Raw genomic sequence first — 18,766 nt, forward strand, 5'->3', positions numbered from 1 at the left:
TATTTATGTGTCTTGTGCCAACCCCACTAAAAGTGGTTGCACATGGACAGGTCTGGGCAACGAGGAGGCGACCAAACTGGGAAATTACGGATGAATAATGAATTTATTGCCAAATACAAGAAATATTTTTACAAATAAAAATAATCATTAGAATACAATAGTTTTTGGCGTGACTGGAAAAAGAAGCCTTGAGCTCCAGTCACGAGTACTAAAATTAAGAAATACATATTTTTTAAATCTAATAACAGCAGTACCGTACAAATGAAACAATTTCGTTGATAAATTATAATCTATGGATGTTGAATTTCATCAATAATCCAAGTACTTGATAAACAAAATATAAATGCCCAGAAAAATAATGTAATAATTGGCGAGTTTTAATCATTTTTACACAATAATAAATAATTAGTATTACCAAAATTGGTGATTCAGCCAACTCAGTTCTCAATTTTCAAATAATAGTTTTGTTTTATCCACGATTTTATTAATCTAAATAAAATCAGTATTGTGCAGGAAATCATTGGATGAAGAATTATGAAAAACTGCTGTAGATTACAATATTAGAATATTGTATTGATATTTTGCAGGCTGCATAGTTGGAGATGGCAGAAGCTACAGAGGGACAGCCAATGTGACAGAGAGCGGATCGCAATGCTTGGCCTGGGACAATCAGCTGGTTCTGCCCGCTCTCCAGTTCAGAATATCCGAGTCGGTGCGTCTGGCCACTCTTTCCAAGCACAACAGATGTCGCAACGTGGAAGGGTCAGACAGCATGCCTTGGTGTTACGTGCGCACGGCAACCGGCATCAAGAAAGAGTTCTGCCATATTCCCTCGTGTGCCGATCAAGGTAAATCCATCCACATCTACAATCCATTCATTCATATAAATGAATGAATTGGTTCATATGAGGATAGTAAACCTAATTTCATAAGCCAATCACTCAGTCTACAATCTTAAAAGGTGATTTTTTAGGACAAAAAATGAATGAATACATTCAATAACTTTGTTGTAGTATAGAGTATGTGTATCTTCGTAAATATTTACTTTACTTTGTAAAAAACTGGTACTTTTTATGAAATGAGGTAATAATGATTAAAGTCATATCAATTCAAAGCAAGTCTGTATGATATCGCATGTCGTTTTGTAGAGCTTGAAGAGTTAGCACTGAAAATAATTGTTTCCTTCATGGAACAAATTCACGGAACCTGTTATAAGGGTGACCACTTTAAGAGCCGAACTACTCATAGATTAAAATTCTCATTCATGAGTTTAAAATCGCTTCCCTGTGGTTCGGAACCCAATTAAAGCTGTAGGTACAATAATCTTTCATCATTTTCCGTCTCATCACCCACGTACAAGCCTAGACCTCATGTGGGCTTAATCTTTAGTGAAAAGAAAACCTTCAGAGTTTTGTTTCATATTCAAAATCCACATAGAAAATTGTTCCATCACCTCAATATTAAATATACCTGAGGTTTATAATCACTTCAACAATACAACGATCATAATAATCACCTCAAGGTTCAACCAAAAATGATACGAAGATAATAAGTGGTTTAATACACATTATCTTGTGTATTCTGTTCTAATTGACCGAGCGAAGTGAGGTCTAAGATTCAAGTCGACGGTTTGGCATTTCTCTTAATGTTTAAATGTTTATATGTTTTTATGTTGCGCATTTACGGCGAAACGCGGTAATAGATTTTCATGAAATTTGACAGTTATGTTCCTTTTTAAATTGCGCGTCGACGTATATACAAGGTTTTTGGAAATTTTGCATTTCAAGGATAATATAAAAATAAAAAGGAGCCTCCTTCATACGCCAATATTACCGTAAAAATCAGACTAGAATTATTCATCATAAATCAGCCGTCTAGTGGACTATAATACTACCCGTTCAAAAACATCGAACATCTTGAAAATGTATCTTTACATTAACGTTAGTAGACAGTTGACTATAATACTACCCGTTCAAAAACATCGAACATCTTGAAAATTGTATCTTTCCATCAACGTTGTAGACAGTTGCAGCCAGACCTGATAACAGCGCTCACACTCATATTCCGGGACGACACGTCACCGTACGATATAGGACAGAAAGCTCTATGTTTATTTAGGATTTTTTCTAGACATTTTGAATTGATAAATTACTTATTAATTTTTGAGAAAACATAACAACAGGTCAATGTAACTCACTGAGCGCGAGGTATACTGTTCACAGAACTACTAGTAATTTTTTTTTACTCAAATTTCTCTCACATTACATGAATAATAGGTTTTACAAATTGAATTAAGCATTATACATATATCGTCTTATATCTATCATACATGAAGTGAGAATCTATTAAAATTTCCTAATATAATTCTGTGGCTAGGTACCCCATGAAGCTAATTTTAGCTTATATTGGGGCATTGTACATACTCAGAGATATTTTTGCAAGATTTGAATTTATAGATGGAAATGTTTTAGGAAATACAAATTTGTAGATGCGTTTATTTCGTGGTAATAATGTAAGAATGATATTTTTATCTATTGAATTGTTGAGTAGTAATTTTTTATTTCTATTTTTACTTGTCTGTAAGTGTCTAGATGTTGTACGAATATAACAAAGTTATTATTGTTGTAATAATAATAATAATGATAATAATAATAATATATAATAATAATAATAATAATAATAATAATATAATAATAATAATAATAATATAATAATAATAATAATAATAATAATAATAATAATATATAATAATAATAATAATAATAATAATAATAATAATAATAATAATAATAATAATATAATAATAATAATAATAATAATAATAATAATATTGGTATGGCTTTTATTGGTGGGGAGTTCCGGACGGAAGTTCCACCTTGCCTGAATATTATTTGTCGGGACCGACAATATTATAATTTTACGTATGTTCCATTTTTGTTAAGTAAGATCATAATCTAACAATTTATCAATCTCAATGCATAATGAAAATAACATTATTTTTATTTGCTCCAGGTCCACAGGCGAAATCTATTGATATGTCAACAGTGAAATGTAAACCAGATTACTTTTCGTGTGGCTCAAAGGAATGCATTCCCAAGAAATTCGTTTGTGATGGCCAGCCGGTGAGTAATTTGTAGTAATGTCATTTTTTATTCAGTTATTTATTCAAAGAGTATGCTTGTACGTGAGGTAGGAATAACTACCGGTTTGGCATTGAAACTATTGTATCTCCAGTTTCCGATTTGTTTTTGTTTTTGATTCTTGTGTTACCGTCTAACTTTGCTAAGACTTGCCACTAACGGCAGAACATGAATGATAAACATGCATGTCATGCATTTTATCATGCACATTCTCATGTCATCAGCGAGAGGCTTTTAACATAAAATAAACAACCAATAACAATAAGGGCCGTTTTCCGAGCTCGGGATTTAGCTAAGTTCTAGACTATACGTCCACGTTTAAATTAAGTTTCGAAAAACTAGAAATTGAACCCAAAATAAATAGTGTAAAGTTTCAGCTTTTTTAATTATTTAGGAATGTTTAATTTTGTCAAGGAAAAACGTTTCCCATTATAGAAATGAGAAAATAAAGATTATCATAAAAACTGCGACTACTCCCCGTTTCGGAAAGCCAATTTTCTGACTCCAGCTGTTTAAAGTCTAGAACTTGGCTAAATTCTGAGATCGGAAAACGGCCATAAATAAACCACTGGAAAATAAAAATTATAATGATAAAGAAATAATTCAACCTCAAATAGAGCAGCGAAGAAAAACTAAACAAAAAAAACGGAGATACAAAACCCTAACCTCAAAAAAATGTTGCTCGAAGTTTTTCGCTGTGATGACACAACAAATGTCTATCATGCATGTTCTACTGTTAGTAACCAGCCTAAGACGTTTTTGAGATTGTCTCAATTATTCATTCATTCAAAAATTACATTAGGATCAACAGGCAAAGCCCACATAGCACTCATGACATATTGATGAAACAATACTGAGAGTACAAGTATAAAGTCTAGATATTTAAAAATAAAACAAAGAAATATAGTAAATTTGTACTTCGTATTTTTGTGAAGCTAGTAATAGTGTTCTCAAAAATCTCCATAATTTATGTCTATCTTACCATTTGAACCAATAGCTTTATTAATTTGAAACCATAAATATCTGAGAAAATAATTTTCTGGTAAATTTCAATTAATTATAGGATTGTAAAAATGGGTTCGATGAAATGAACTGCCCAGGTGATTTGCGCAGTTTCAAGCATTATCCGAAGTCGAGGCTGGTGGACAGTGACCGAGAGAAGTGGCTGCACACGAGTGACGTCAACTGCGCCAAGCAGTGTCTGCAGGCCAAAAGCTTCATTTGCCGATCTTTTTCTCACAAGTAAGTATCGTTTCTAAGTTGTGTCTTCACACAAAATACCAGGTAATGAGTTCTAATCGTTTTTACACATTCACTGTTCTTTATCACTTGATAGTGAATGATTATTTTTTAAAGATTCATGGTATATAATAACGTATTTCAATAGGGCTACTTGATTTGTTTATTAATAAAACTAATTCTATAGTACCCTTTTGTTTTCAAGAACATTTTTATGAAACAAAAAGTGTTGAAAAAAGTTGTGTTGTCCATTGTCAGATTTATAAAGTTGATCAGTTTTCTTGGTATTCTGACTTCTTGAATATTCTTATCATTCTGTTTCTCTTAACACTATCAAAAGCTTGGCGGGAATCCACATCATGTGCAGATCTTTGTTATATTCATAACATTTCTCCATGATCTGCTTCATTGTGAAAATCTGGTATGTTCTGCTCTCTCCCTTGCCTGGATCCACATTGGTGATCACCTATTATTTCTTCTGCATAAACTTCTAGTCTTTTCAACAAAAGAGAAGAGAAAAGCTTGTACGATGTACATAGTAAAGTTATGCCTCTGTAGTTTTTGCAGGTATTTTTATCTCCTTTTTTAGTATCGGACATATCACACCTTTCCTCCACTCTTCAGGCATCTTTTCTTGCTCTCATATCCACAATATCGTTGTATGTAGAGCTTTCACCATCTTATTGCCTCCGTTCTTGATAAGTGCAGCGTATAAGTTCAGTGTGTATGTTCTTCATTGTTCAATAAAAAACAACGTTTGATCAATGACCAATCATCACCTATTATAAATATGTTAAATGTGCGCCCTACACGATTCTTAATGAGGTTACCCAACCACTTTTCCCAATTGTGACTTACTTGCATTGCATCTGTAGACCTATGCTATAATTGTAACATTGTGTTGAAAAACGTCAAGTAGATAAATGAATTCAGGGAACAATAATTGGGTTTCAGGTTACATTATATAAAAAAGTAAATTCGTATGGCTTTTTTATATGCTATACATATATACATTATATGCTATACAGGCTAACTGAGATTTGTTTTGTGTACTTTGTAGTTTGTCTCATAAGACAGTTTGACTTAAAGATCGCTATTCATTAGTAAGTAGAACCACAGACAAGAATTTTAATCTGTGATAGAACTTTCACAATGATTTATTTTGAAATATTACTGTTGCAGTGCCAAAGACCAAACTTGTTATCTGAGTGACAGCAATGTTGGACTTTCCGGCCAACTCACATCCAACGACGACAACTGGAACTTCTATGAGCTGAAATCGTTGACGGTCGACTGCAGTTCGATGTTTGTTTGTGGCAACAAGAAATGTGTCAATACTTCTCAGGTTAGTGAAATTCCTTTGTTGATGATGAAACACTAGGAAACTACAAAAACATCTAGTATGATTTTTGCTTTTGATGTTATAAAAATATACAAATTTGTTGAACAATTCATATGAATTCACTCACCAGTTTTTATTGAAATCTTCAATGAAGCAAGATCATATTTGGTACAATTTGAAAGCATATTACATGCAGTATATTTGTTATTTTTGCTTCTGTTTTCTTATTTATCACTGTATTTTTCGCTAAAATTTTCATCTTATTGCTATGTTTGCTTCTGTTTTCTTATTTATCACTGTATTTTATTCTGTTGCTAACGACGTGGCTATGTGGTAGAGTGAATATTACTATCCAAACTTCACCACTTCATCAAATAAAAAAGGCCATTCTAACATAAATTCTATTGATTTAAAAAGTCTAGTAATTTGACATTATTTCCAGGTTTGTGACGGACATAATGATTGTGGAGATCGATCTGATGAAAACTATTGCCCAATGATTGATGAAGGATTTGAAATAAGACTAGTTGGCGGAAAGAAACCAAGTGAAGGATTGATTGAAGTGAAAGGTATTCATTTAATTACCAATAATTAAACACCAATATTAACAGTCTGATTCCTCAAACCAGTTTCTTTCAGATTCATATTGCTTGTCTTTCGCTGACAGTAACATAAAAATCAATCCTGTCAAGTGTCACGACCAAACCTATTGCATGTTATTATTTTTTTTAGCACTACAGCCCATGAGCTTTGGCCGCCTCCACTACAGCTCTCCACTCTTCTCGATCCTCTGTCATTCGTTTTCATCCTCTACATCCCACTTTTGGGAGATCGTCTTTAACTTCATCCTCCCACCTTATTCTAGGCCTTCCTCTCTTTCTTCTTGAATGTAGCCTCTCATTGAGTATTATTTTAGGCATTCTGTTCTCATTCATTCTACAGATATGTCCAAACCACCAAAAGCTGGGGTTTCGTTTGTGCGTAAATGCCGTCGTCGACCACGAAAGGGTGACGAGGATCTCAGTTTGGGTGGATTTCAATTCATCTAAACAACCTAGAAGATTATGTTCAATAATTTTTTGATGGGGGAGGTTGAGTTTATACTTTTAAATGGTAATATGTTGATATTACTAGAAATTTATTTATCTATAAATGTTTTGATTCTTCAATAATAAACTCAAATAATGAAAATTTATTTGATCAGCTGTTTTAGCACACTTAAAATTTGGACAATATGAATGTCAACAATGCTTGTCGTCTTCAACTGCGGAAGCTTACGCACAAACCAAAATGCTCCTTAAGCCGTTGTGCCTTTATAAATTTTACAATATTTCGGCCTTTTATCAATGCCTCAAGCTCTGAATTGGTTCATCTCCTCCATTCCTCTCCTTCTTTAACTGGACCATAAATATTTCTCAGAATTTTCCTTTCAAAAACGCCTAGATGGTTCTTGTCTTCTTTTGTTAACGTTCAAGATTCACAGCCGTAGGTTACAACATGTCGAATCAGGCTTTCATATTATATTTTGAGTTTTGTATTTCTAAATATTGTATTTGCTCTTCAAAAGTTTCATGTTACTGAAGTATGCTCTATTTCCAGCCACTACTCTTTGCTTTTTGCTGTAACTCATCTTGTCCTAGTTATTCAATTCAGCCCCCAAGTAGCTGAAGCTCCTTACACCTTGAAAGATTGTCTGGCCAATTCTGAGATTTTGTGGAACTATTCTTGCGTGACTGCTTGATATCTTCATATACTTCGTTTTCCTTTCATTTACTATCAGCCCAATTTTTTCCGCCTCTCTCTCTAGCAACAAATTGCATGTGATATTAATATTTACAATGATATATTGTAATCTAATCAATGATATTGAACATTACCATTCCTATGTGTTCATTATCGAGAACGGAATAAATAATAATTTGTTTATCTATCGTATTTATGTACATTATCATTTATATGAAACGGAACAATTTATTCCCAAAACATTCTCTTTTAAAATGTTCATTTCTTGTCTTCCACTGGCAATAACATGAAAATCAATTCGCTCAATTATTGTCTGTACAATTATGGCTTTCTTGTTGGAAAACTACATATTCATGAATCGTCATTCGTCAGTACAATTGGCTTCACCTACTCACTACAATATGGCTTTCTTGTCGAAAAACTCTACATACTCATGTATGCATTGGAATATGAATTCACCAGAATACATATCCTGATTATTTAAAATTTGTAGAAATCGGCCTATAACCTAGAACCTATCTATAGTAAGGTCCACGTTATAATGACAATATTGGTATTGCAATCATTCGACAAAGCTGATAGCGCTATCCTTTTCTAGCTACATATAGTTACCAAATCCGTTTTTAACGAAGGAAAAAAATTAATTAAGGCAGACAATGGGCGACGCTGTTCTCCTATCTTCATTCACTGCCATAATAACGTGGACCTCACTTTAGGCATATTTATTTCTTGCCTCTTCATTGAAACCGTTGATGTTTACGATATTATTGTTATGCCTAAAAAATCTTATTACCATTCTTATTCTAGGTTTATATACATCCACCCAAGGAAATATTATTAGTTATGTAGTGTGCAGAAAATGCCAAGATTGTGATAGTAATTCAATCAATCAATAATTTTATTCAATTCAACACATATACATAAAATAAATTTCTAATAAACTAGCCTAAAAATAGGCTTCATGGTGGGGTGTGCTGAAAAGAAAGAAAGGAGGAAAAATACCTAGCCAACTATGATTTCTCATGTAATAGGCAGGTAGAGGGTATCAATGAAGGGTGAACAGGATTGTTTTGTTTTGCAGTGCTGGGTCACTGGGGCCTTGTGTGCGCGGACGAGTTTGGCCTGCGTGACGCGAACGTGGTGTGCCGAGAGGTGGGCTACCCAATGGGGGCGCAGCACGTGAAGCCCCGCTCGACCTTCGACAGCGCCAAGGCAGCCGCCTCCCTCTTCCTCATCGACGACCTCGCCTGTCAGGGCAACGAGACCTCTGTCCGCCAGTGCGACCACAACGGCTGGGGAGTGCACAACTGCAAATTGCACGAGGTTAATCAAATTAATGAACTAAGGGCGATAATGCACCATCTACGTTGTTCAACGCTAACCCACGTTTACTCGTAGATAATGCTGTTTTTATCACAATTTGTTTCAAACATGGTTTAAAAGAGCATAGAGCAGCTGACATTACTCCGTTTCACCGATGATCTGTTTTAAGCCTTAGGCCCGTATACTCGGTTTAAACGGAGAAATGTCAAATGTTCGTTTAACCCCGAATGAAAAACATTATAATAAAGGCAACCATATCTACAATTAAACGTGGTTTAGCGTTAAATGTAGTTGGTGTATATGATCCTAATACTATAGTTGAACATGAACATTATACTAGATATAAAATACATTTCTATAACAGCCAACTCACGGACTTAATTTATTAGCGCAATCTCCATATTACAAGTAAATAATGTATTCAATGGCAATGACATTATTCAATAAATTCAATATTGACTTCACATAAATTTACAAATAATAGAACCTTCAAAATGTAGAACCTACATTTCATGTAGATAAATGTTATTATAGTATCAAAGATCTCGTGATCTTTTGTGTATATAATGTTAGTTAGGTAATAGTTTTTAGTGATAATTTGGTCAAATCAAATTCTTAGTTTACACATTGCTGTACAAGTTAATTTTATTACTTGTTTGTATAACATTAATGTATGTCATTACTTCAAATCAAATCAAATAATTTATTTGCCATACAATAAATACATATTCAAAACATAATAAAAAAATACATAATTTTATAATCAAAAGTATAAAATAATTAAAATTTTAAATGACCCTCTACAGGAGGTTCTTGGAGATTTCTTCAAAATCATCCTGACAACTCTCTTCTGCATCCTGAATACCCTTATTGAGTCCTGTGAAATCCCCCAAAACATTAAGCCATAGGTCAGGAGAGGCTGGAAGTATCCATAGTAGGCAGTCAAGCTCACTTTCTGACTCATTATTTTTGCTAGCCTTGATATTGCAAAGACAGCTTTACTCAGCTTTTTGATGAGGCATTCGATGTGAATCTTCCATTCAAGCCCAGAATCCACTTTTATGCCCAGAAACCCACACACCGCCGTAGACAAGACCTCTTCAGCCTCAATCCGAAAATTCATACATGGAGGAGTGCTTTGGCGTTGCAAGGAGAAATCGATGTAACAGGTCTTTCTCACATTAACTGACAAACGATTTGCCGTGCACCAATCCTGGATATTACCAATAACTATCTCTCCTTGAGTCTGCAGTTCTCTTATGTCCCCTCCCACGAGTAAAAAGTTTGCATCATCTGCAAAAAGGACAGTGCTTGCCTGTGTTATATTCTTTGGCAAATCATTGATGTACAAGGAGAATAGTATTGGCCCTAAAACTGTACCTTGAGGTACTCCTCTGGTCAGTTGCCTGTCTTGGGATCTGTATTTATAGTTCTTCACGTGACCATTTTCTGCTACAATTTCAAAAACCTGTGATCTGTTACTGATGAACGACTTTAGCCATTTCAGAACTGGTCCCCTGAATCCATAGTATACCAATTTCTCAAAGAGCACATCATGATCCAAACTCTCAAATGCTTTTCTCAGATCCACAAACAACCCCAAAGCCTTCTTGCCTTCATCCAATGCATCATATACTTTGGATATGAGACTAATCATGGCATCTGTTGTTGACCTCTCAGACCGAAATCCAAACTGGCAGGGTGAGAGTAGCTTATTCTCACTCAGGTATTCTGTAATCGCCTTCTGGGTTAGCAGCTCATGTATCTTTGAGAATGAGTTCTGAACCGATATTGGTCTGAAATTGGCCAGCTCATTACATTTACCCTTTTTATACACAGGAATGACTCTACCCTGCTTCAATTTGTTTGGGTAAATGCCGGTGCTGAATGAAAGATTCACAATTTCGGTCATTATCCTCCTGATTGGTTCAAAACACTCCTTCAGGATGCAGGTAGGAATATCGTCCAATCCACTTGTCATTTTGCTTTTGATCTTTCCTACAACAACTGACACCTGGTTTTCGGTGAAGACAGGGAACTTTTCTAAGGTAGTAGTAGTCACTCCATTTTTCATAATCATATCTCTGAAAGAGTTTGACTTATCAAAATTTCCATCACAGCAACTCACTTGAATGAAAAACATTATAATAAATGCAACCATATGTACAAGTAAACGTGGTTTAGCGTTAAATGTAGTTGGTGTATGATCCTAATACTATAGTTGAACATGAACATGATACTAGAAATAAAATACATTTTTATAACAGCCAACTCATGGACTTAATTTATTAGCGCAATCTCCATATTACAAGTAAATAATGTATTCAATGGCAATGACATTATTCAATAAATTCAATATTGACTTCACATAAATTTACAAATAATAGAACCTTCAAAATGTAAAACCTACATTTCATGTAGATAAATGTTATTATAGTTTCAAAAATCTCGTAGTTGATGAAGATCTTTTGTGTGTATAATGTTAGTTGGGTAATACTTTTTAGTGATAATTTGGTCAAATAAAATTCATAATTTACATACGGTATTGTTGTACAAGTTAATTTTATTACTTGTTTATATAACATTAATGTATTCATTACTTGGCTCAATTAATCAGTTGATACTCCAGTAATAAGTTTTTAATTATCAGTAACTCAGTTATTAAGAACTTTTCATATCCAGTGATGTAATTAGTATGTTTGCTGGTGTAGGCTGTCGGAGTGGTTTGCCAAGACCCAGGCCAGAGTTGTCCGACCAACCATTGGCGCTGCCCCGGCTCCGACTCGTGCATTCCGGTCATGTTTGTCTGCAACAATGTGCGCGATTGTCGTGACGGCTCTGACGAAGCTCCTGAATTGTGCAAGGTAATTATCTTCCAATCTAATACAATTTCATTCACAGTCTTCATGAGTATAATGGTGTGTTAATGAATTAAATAATTTCTTATTCTCAAAAACTTATTTACAAACAATTTGAATATATAGGTACTGGCATAAGTAAAACTTAATATCGGGGAGCCGAGCTTCCCTCTGGAGTACAAAAGTAAATTTATAACAAAAGAGGAAATTATAATATATTTATAGTTTATATTAACCCTTTATTGAATGATTTTTAAATTCCATCTGAAATATTTTTTCCAACACTAGCATATCACTAATAAGATGGGAAAAATATTTAAAAAATCCCACTTACCATTAACACATATTCCAGACTAAATTATAGTATGATGCATATCTGCATCATCATGGAGAATGAATTCAAAAATTCATGTTCACGTTTATGGAACCAAGTTTGGCGAAATGGTGAATATGAGTGACTGGATAATTCATACAGTTAATCAAATAGGCGTTTATATTCTCTCATAATGACTTATTAACCATTAGATGGTGGAATTAAATCAAAAGAACAAATATTATATACAAATGACAAGATGGAAAAATTTGAAAATGTCTCTCCATGATCTTGAAAATTTTTAGGCAAGGTGGTAAGTCACAAAACAGTTCCTGTCCTTGTTGATTCACAAGCTGGCATCTTTCTGCACTCTATATTTTATAGTCTCCAATACAATTTCATCAAAAAATTCATCTGTCACAAAATATGAAAAAAATTGAAAAGGTGTTTGTAGCTCTAAAATGCTAGGAGGCAAATACTTATTTCCCAAAAAGTCTATGTTTTTAGGGGCTATGAATTGCTTACATTTCCATGTTGCTTTTGGTGGTCCACATTTTTTTCCTACAGTTACCCGAAAAAGTGCTCATTCCCGCATCATTTATAGTACTTTGCCGCACTCCAAATTTGCAACATAACAACACAAAATAGTTAACACGCTTTATGACGGTAGAGTGTGGCAAAGTAAAAGAAATGTTGGTAAACCTGAATATGTAGCTGGCTGAAAATTTTTATAAAACAGCTGATTATTACCGAGAGATATTGGATAATGAACAGTAAATAAACAAGAAGTTTTGATAGTATTCAATATCAGTATTTTATTTTTATTCAAGTTATCATGAACGATTTTTTATGTGTGAGATGCCTATATTTTTAACTGAATACATTGGAACATTTATCGACCATTTTTATGATCAAGGAATCAAGTATGTTTATATCTTTATTTACTTTTGTGGTTAGGTTATTCGTGTCATGTTAGTGATACTAAAGCTGTGATTGTTATATTTTCAAAACAATAATGTATCCATTAGGTTTGAAACATAAATATTTACACTTCAAAAAAGTTATTCAGTTCTTCAACTCCCAGAAAAATCTCTACTCACATTTTTTTGTAGAACAACTATAATGAATGCCGTTGATGAATTAGAAACAGAATAGGCTACAGAATAGATGTTATTGAATACCGTAAACAAAAACACTGGATTTACAATATACTGTTTACTCAACAGTGACTTGAATGATTGAATTTCAGCATTTCAGGTAAATGTAATGTCTATATAATATACTTTAATCACGTTTGAAATAATGCAGTTTAACCTTAATTATACATTTCATGCGGCTACTTGTTGCTTGGCCAGAAAAGCACAAAGGCCAAATTGACACGTTTACTAATGTATTTACAAGAAAAAACAAACTGAAACTATATTTTTACACTAATTGTGTATAATATATCATTCAGACTCAAACTTGAGGATATTTGGAACTGGAATAAATAGTACACATAAAAATTTCATAGAATGGTAAGGTTAGACTTAAGTCTGTCCTGAGGGCTGATCACTAGCCTAATCCTTAATCAGTCCTGGGCATATTAGCTTATTTATTTATTCACATTAATAGAAAAATTAAAACATAAGCTTACAGCTTTGATCGCATAGACAAATTAATCAATAAAACAAATTAATGGGCACCGTATAAGTATAATCAAAGTTTTGCTGCAAAACTATTGTGTTTTCGAATAGGAGAATATTAATATTAGTCACGGGTGAAGTATAACGTTTGTGAGGCTCATTGATGGCTCAAAAACATATCCAGACAAGTGATATGGCCATTTCCACACTTGCTGATGACTTCTTGTAGATGAAGTATTATTATAATTGAATCTCATATAACTTTATAATATTCATTCTATTGTCATTTAGACTGAATTTGGAACAATTCTGTTGTGGAATGGTTGCAATATTTATTATGAGCATTAAAAATACTAAAGATTTACACAAACAAACATTTTATTTGGTATAGGACATGTTCACCATCTATTACTGACTTTTCACATTCTATGGTAACTGTAGGAAAAATTTAATGTGCAATACGTGCGCAAAGTTTCTTTGCTTCACTCAAGAAACCATCATTCCGCACTCGCCTACGGCTCGTACGTAAACGTGTCTTTCGGTGCAGCAAAGTGGCACTTTGCGCACTAGTTGCACAAATAACTATTGTTTGCACCTGAAGTTTTTCTTGGCACTGTTGTGGGCGCAGGTTGTGGTTCCTCAGGATCGGAAGCAGCACTTGAAGTTGAGGGTTCATTACTAATTGAACTTTCATTGTCTATAGTTAATGTCTCGCTACACTTTGTAAGAGAAATAACATTCCTCTCACCTGATCCATTAAACCCCATAACATTATCATCTTCTTCGTCAGTATCTAATTCACTATCAGCAGATATTTCAAAGTTTGTACCTAAATCAATTCTAAAAACGGTGTAAGTGCACGTCCAGTGCCAACATACCTATTATCAAATTTTTGGTTGGGATCGATTTAGTATGTTATTTTGAGCACAAGATCTCAAAAATTAAACGGCGCTCACTATTGTTTTTTAAATAAACTAAGTTCAAAGTAGCACAATTTTACATGCATTTAACCTATGAGTAGCAGCCATTTTGATTATTTAAATCATCAAAAATTATGATATTCATAATCTGAGTTTTCCTAACCCAAAGCTTTTCCCAACCTAAGCTTGCCTAACATAAAGCTTTTCCTAACCTAAAGCTTTTCCTAACCTACAGCTTTTCCTAACCTACAGCTTTTCCTAACCTTAGCTACTTATAGGATAAATGCAAGTAAAGTTCTGCTACTTTGAACTTAGTTTATTTTAAAAACAATAGTGAGCGCCGTTTAATTTTTGTGATATTGTGCTTAAAATAACATACTAAATCGATCCCAACCAAAAATTTGATGACAGGTATGTTGGCACTGGACGTGCACTTTAGCCCTAAAAACCTATCATCATCAGTGTCTATCCTAAATATTTTATCCATATTCATATTCATAAACAGCACAATAAAATTTACTCACTATTTATTATTTTTTTATTATTATTATAATTGTTACAATAAAGCACTGAACAATAACAACATGGGATATAATAAAAAATTAAAACTAAACAAAATAAACAGATAGAAACATCAAACTATTCAACATTCAAGACGTCAACTAGAATCAGAACATTGTTTATTCGTTTTCCAACCAAACTTTTTCTAACTGCAACCTAGCTCTCAAGCACATGGTGATGCAGATGTGCTACACACATGATTTTCACTGAAACAGCTGCTATATTGAATATAAATTGAAAATTCGAAGTAGAAATAATATTTTATGTTATCTGTAACTAGAAAAAAAAATTAACAGTGGAAAATATTGGTTCTGTGTATTTTTAATTACTTTTTGAAATTGAAAGTTTTCCAGGCAGCCCTGAATGATACAGATGCCATTTGTATCATTTGATTTTGAATATTGTGTGCTATCTAGTGACTAGAAAAGGAACTAAAATAATAGCTTCTATATACTGTTTAGACTCATACTAGAGTGAATCTATAGTTGTTATACATGGCTATTCATAGTGAATATATATTAATATATATTCATAGTGAATATAGTTATGCATGATTATACTATGTTTGCTACAATATTTGTTGCTATACTATGCACCATTCTACACTAATAGCATCAACATCAACCTAGTGCCTCCGTAAACAAAGCCATAGTGCAAGACAGGAGGTTGATGGTAACGTCAGCACAGGTAGGGCTCCTACACCAATAAAAACACTAGCTGATATAGATCAGCTGAAATCAACACATTTTTATTGGCGTAGGTGCCCTACCTGTGCTGACGTCACCAGAATGCACTATGGTTTTGTTTACGAAGGTAGTGATTGAATCCAGTTTAAACTGAGAATCCGTTTAAACTGGCACTGAAAAATGAAATTCAACTGCTTTGTAAAGCAAGCTCTCACCTTCTGCCTTGTAGAGCACGAGTGAACTTACAAGGCAAGCGGTTCTTTGCGCTGCACAGGATCAGTCTAATTTTTGATTAATATATAATTTTTCTAGTATTTCCTAATTTTAAAATATTTCTGATAAATGTCTAGAGTTGAAAAGTAAAATGTTTTGTTATTTTTTAATCTAATAAAACTAGCATTTTCAAATCTAATTTTTACTTTCTCCACAGACTAAAACTGAAGTGCGATTAGTTGGCAATGAGAGAAACAATAATCCGAATGTGATGGCTGGCAGAGTGGAAATAAAGAAATTTGGCATGTGGGGCACAATTTGCGATGACGACTTTGGAGTCACAGAAGCCGAAGTCATCTGCAAATCTCTTGGATTCCAGGGTAATGCTGAGGTAAGAATTTGCCAAGTCATAATAATAATAATAATAATAATAATAATAATAATAATAATAATAATAATAATAATATTTTATTCTCAACAAAAGTATAACAAAAACAATGCAATACAGTTGAAAAACGTCACAGATAAATAACATAATAACATAAAATATCAATCTTTAAATAAAACTCTAAAACTCAAACTAAATAAAACTCATGGAATAGAAAACAATACAATTAGTGAGTCTGATAAAAACGTTGAATACAAATAAAATCAGTCTACTATATTACTTTAACACTAAGCTGTCTCATTTTGGAATTTATGGTCTCAGAAGTATAGTACAACAAAGTCAAATACAGTAATATGATGGAGAGCAGTCCGGTATCATGACATGGTAATGATGAATAAACCTCTTTAGAGTTATTATTTAATGCAAACGAACAATATTTTTTGTTCAGTTGTATTTGATAATGACTGATGAAATTGAAACATGTCATGCAATAATCTATACTATAATAAAGGCTTATACACGAACTGGCTTATACACGTACGGGATAGGAAATTTATGTTTGACGCTTGACGCATCATCACGTCCGAACTACTGGACTGATTACTTGAAATTTTGCATATAGATTCTTAATTAACCGAGGATGGTTATAGGCATGTTTTCAATTCTTCAATATTCCACTCGGTCTAGTTTTAAAATAGACCCTTGCGAAGCAAGGCTATAGTGAGGTCCACTTTATAATGGCAGTGCGTGATTGGCAATGATGTTGTCTATCATTTAACAAATCAGATGGCGCTATCTCTTTCACGCATTGCGATGTTGCCACATCGTTTATCAACAATGTAGAAATACAACTAATTGACAAAATATTTAATCTCAATCATGAAAATTTATTTTTACATCTTTAAAAAATATATTTTCTTGACAAATAAAATATGATTAACTATTTTTCAACAATAATAAACAGTTAAATTCATTAGATATACCAGTATCAGATGTTTGGGTGGCAAGGCTGAGATCTGGCAACCCTTTTCTCCTATCTTCTTACACTGCCATTATAACGTGGACCTCACTATAGTAACATACGTGTTCCTGCTAGTAACATATAAAAAGGTTCCTGGATTTCATTTTTATTCATTTCAATATCAGTGGTAGCCCGATATAACACATTGTAACTTAAATAATTCTCTTGTATATGTACAAGCACGTCTACTTTTACATTCGTCTATTTCTGCAATATGAAACAATTATCCGAGCACAATGAATACGAATTGAAATGAGATTTTATTATATGAAGTATATTTTTTTATATTGTGAGTGGTAACGCTAGTTGCCTGTAGGATTTGAATAATCTGGAAACTTATTGATGTGAATGGAATGACGTTGTTGTGAATCTATGACGTGTCACTGATATTTACGTCATTCACTGATTCAACTATCATGATATTTAATGACAAGGCTAATGTTTTTCACAAAATATATAATATAACAATTACTTTTATGATGACTTGAATGTTTGTTTTGCCAATAGTTCCGAAAGGAGGCTTACTTTGGCGCTGGTGAAGGAATGATCTGGTTGGACCAGGTGCACTGCAACGGCTCAGAGAACAGCGTCGACTCTTGCTTCCATCACAAGTGGGGAGAGACCAACTGCAAACATAATGAAGATGTCTCAGTTATTTGTTCAAAACAACAGAAACATGTAATTCAGTAGTTTGATTATTAATAACAATTATTGAATTCATTCTATAGAGTATCAGTGTATGCAGTCTTATCAAATAAATTAATATATGTTAATATTATATTATTGTTTCATATTTCCGATTCATTTTAATTTACTTGTTAAACTTTTAATCTTATTAGGAATCAGAACTCTGCATTTTGCTTCCTTATAATTAATTTTGACACTTCAGAATGGCATAAATAGGCAAAACTAAACGTGACTTTAAAAAACCCAGAAAGGATCAGTATATAATATTCGCTTATTTATTTGAAAATATACGTTGAATATGAATATTTAATGCCTTTCTTCAACAGTTAATGATACACAAAGAAATAAACATAAATACAATTCGTGCAATAATTTGTTTTAGTTTAGTTTGTTTAGTTAGTTACAAAAAATGTTTTTTATAACCGTCACAGGTTAACCGTCCGTTCTATTCCAATATCACATTTTAAGAGTGTCTTCTATATTGGTGATTCCTATAATATTATCATTTTAATATTGAATGGTATCTAAATTATTAACTGAATACTTTATGAATGTGTGGAATACTTGTACAACTTCTAGTTATTATCAATCTTGTGGATAGAAGATTTCATTGAATTGAGTAATATTTATTTATTTATTCATTCATTGTCACACTAAATCAATTTTTTGTTTCACTCATATGACTGGTGACATATATTCAAAGATAT

The 18,766-nt window shown here is 33.0% G+C and overlaps 1 protein-coding gene across 1 annotated transcript in view; it reads left to right on the top strand.

The window, feature by feature from the left end:
• The window catches only part of LOC111052436 (serine protease svh-1-like), a 41,374-nt gene that overhangs the window by 13,349 nt on the left and 9,259 nt on the right, over nt 1-18,766 (top strand). The window contains exons 8-16 of the mRNA XM_039421736.1: nt 588-848; nt 3,013-3,122; nt 4,204-4,382; nt 5,562-5,724; nt 6,164-6,290; nt 8,546-8,787; nt 11,499-11,651; nt 16,181-16,354; nt 17,880-18,050. Of these exons, the coding sequence (XP_039277670.1) occupies nt 588-848; nt 3,013-3,122; nt 4,204-4,382; nt 5,562-5,724; nt 6,164-6,290; nt 8,546-8,787; nt 11,499-11,651; nt 16,181-16,354; nt 17,880-18,050 (1,580 nt within the window). The remainder of the gene's footprint in view (nt 1-587; nt 849-3,012; nt 3,123-4,203; nt 4,383-5,561; nt 5,725-6,163; nt 6,291-8,545; nt 8,788-11,498; nt 11,652-16,180; nt 16,355-17,879; nt 18,051-18,766) is intronic.

Source organism: Nilaparvata lugens, chromosome 2 (assembly GCF_014356525.2).
Source record: "Nilaparvata lugens isolate BPH chromosome 2, ASM1435652v1, whole genome shotgun sequence".
NCBI classification, from domain to species: Eukaryota; Metazoa; Arthropoda; class Insecta; order Hemiptera; family Delphacidae; genus Nilaparvata; species Nilaparvata lugens.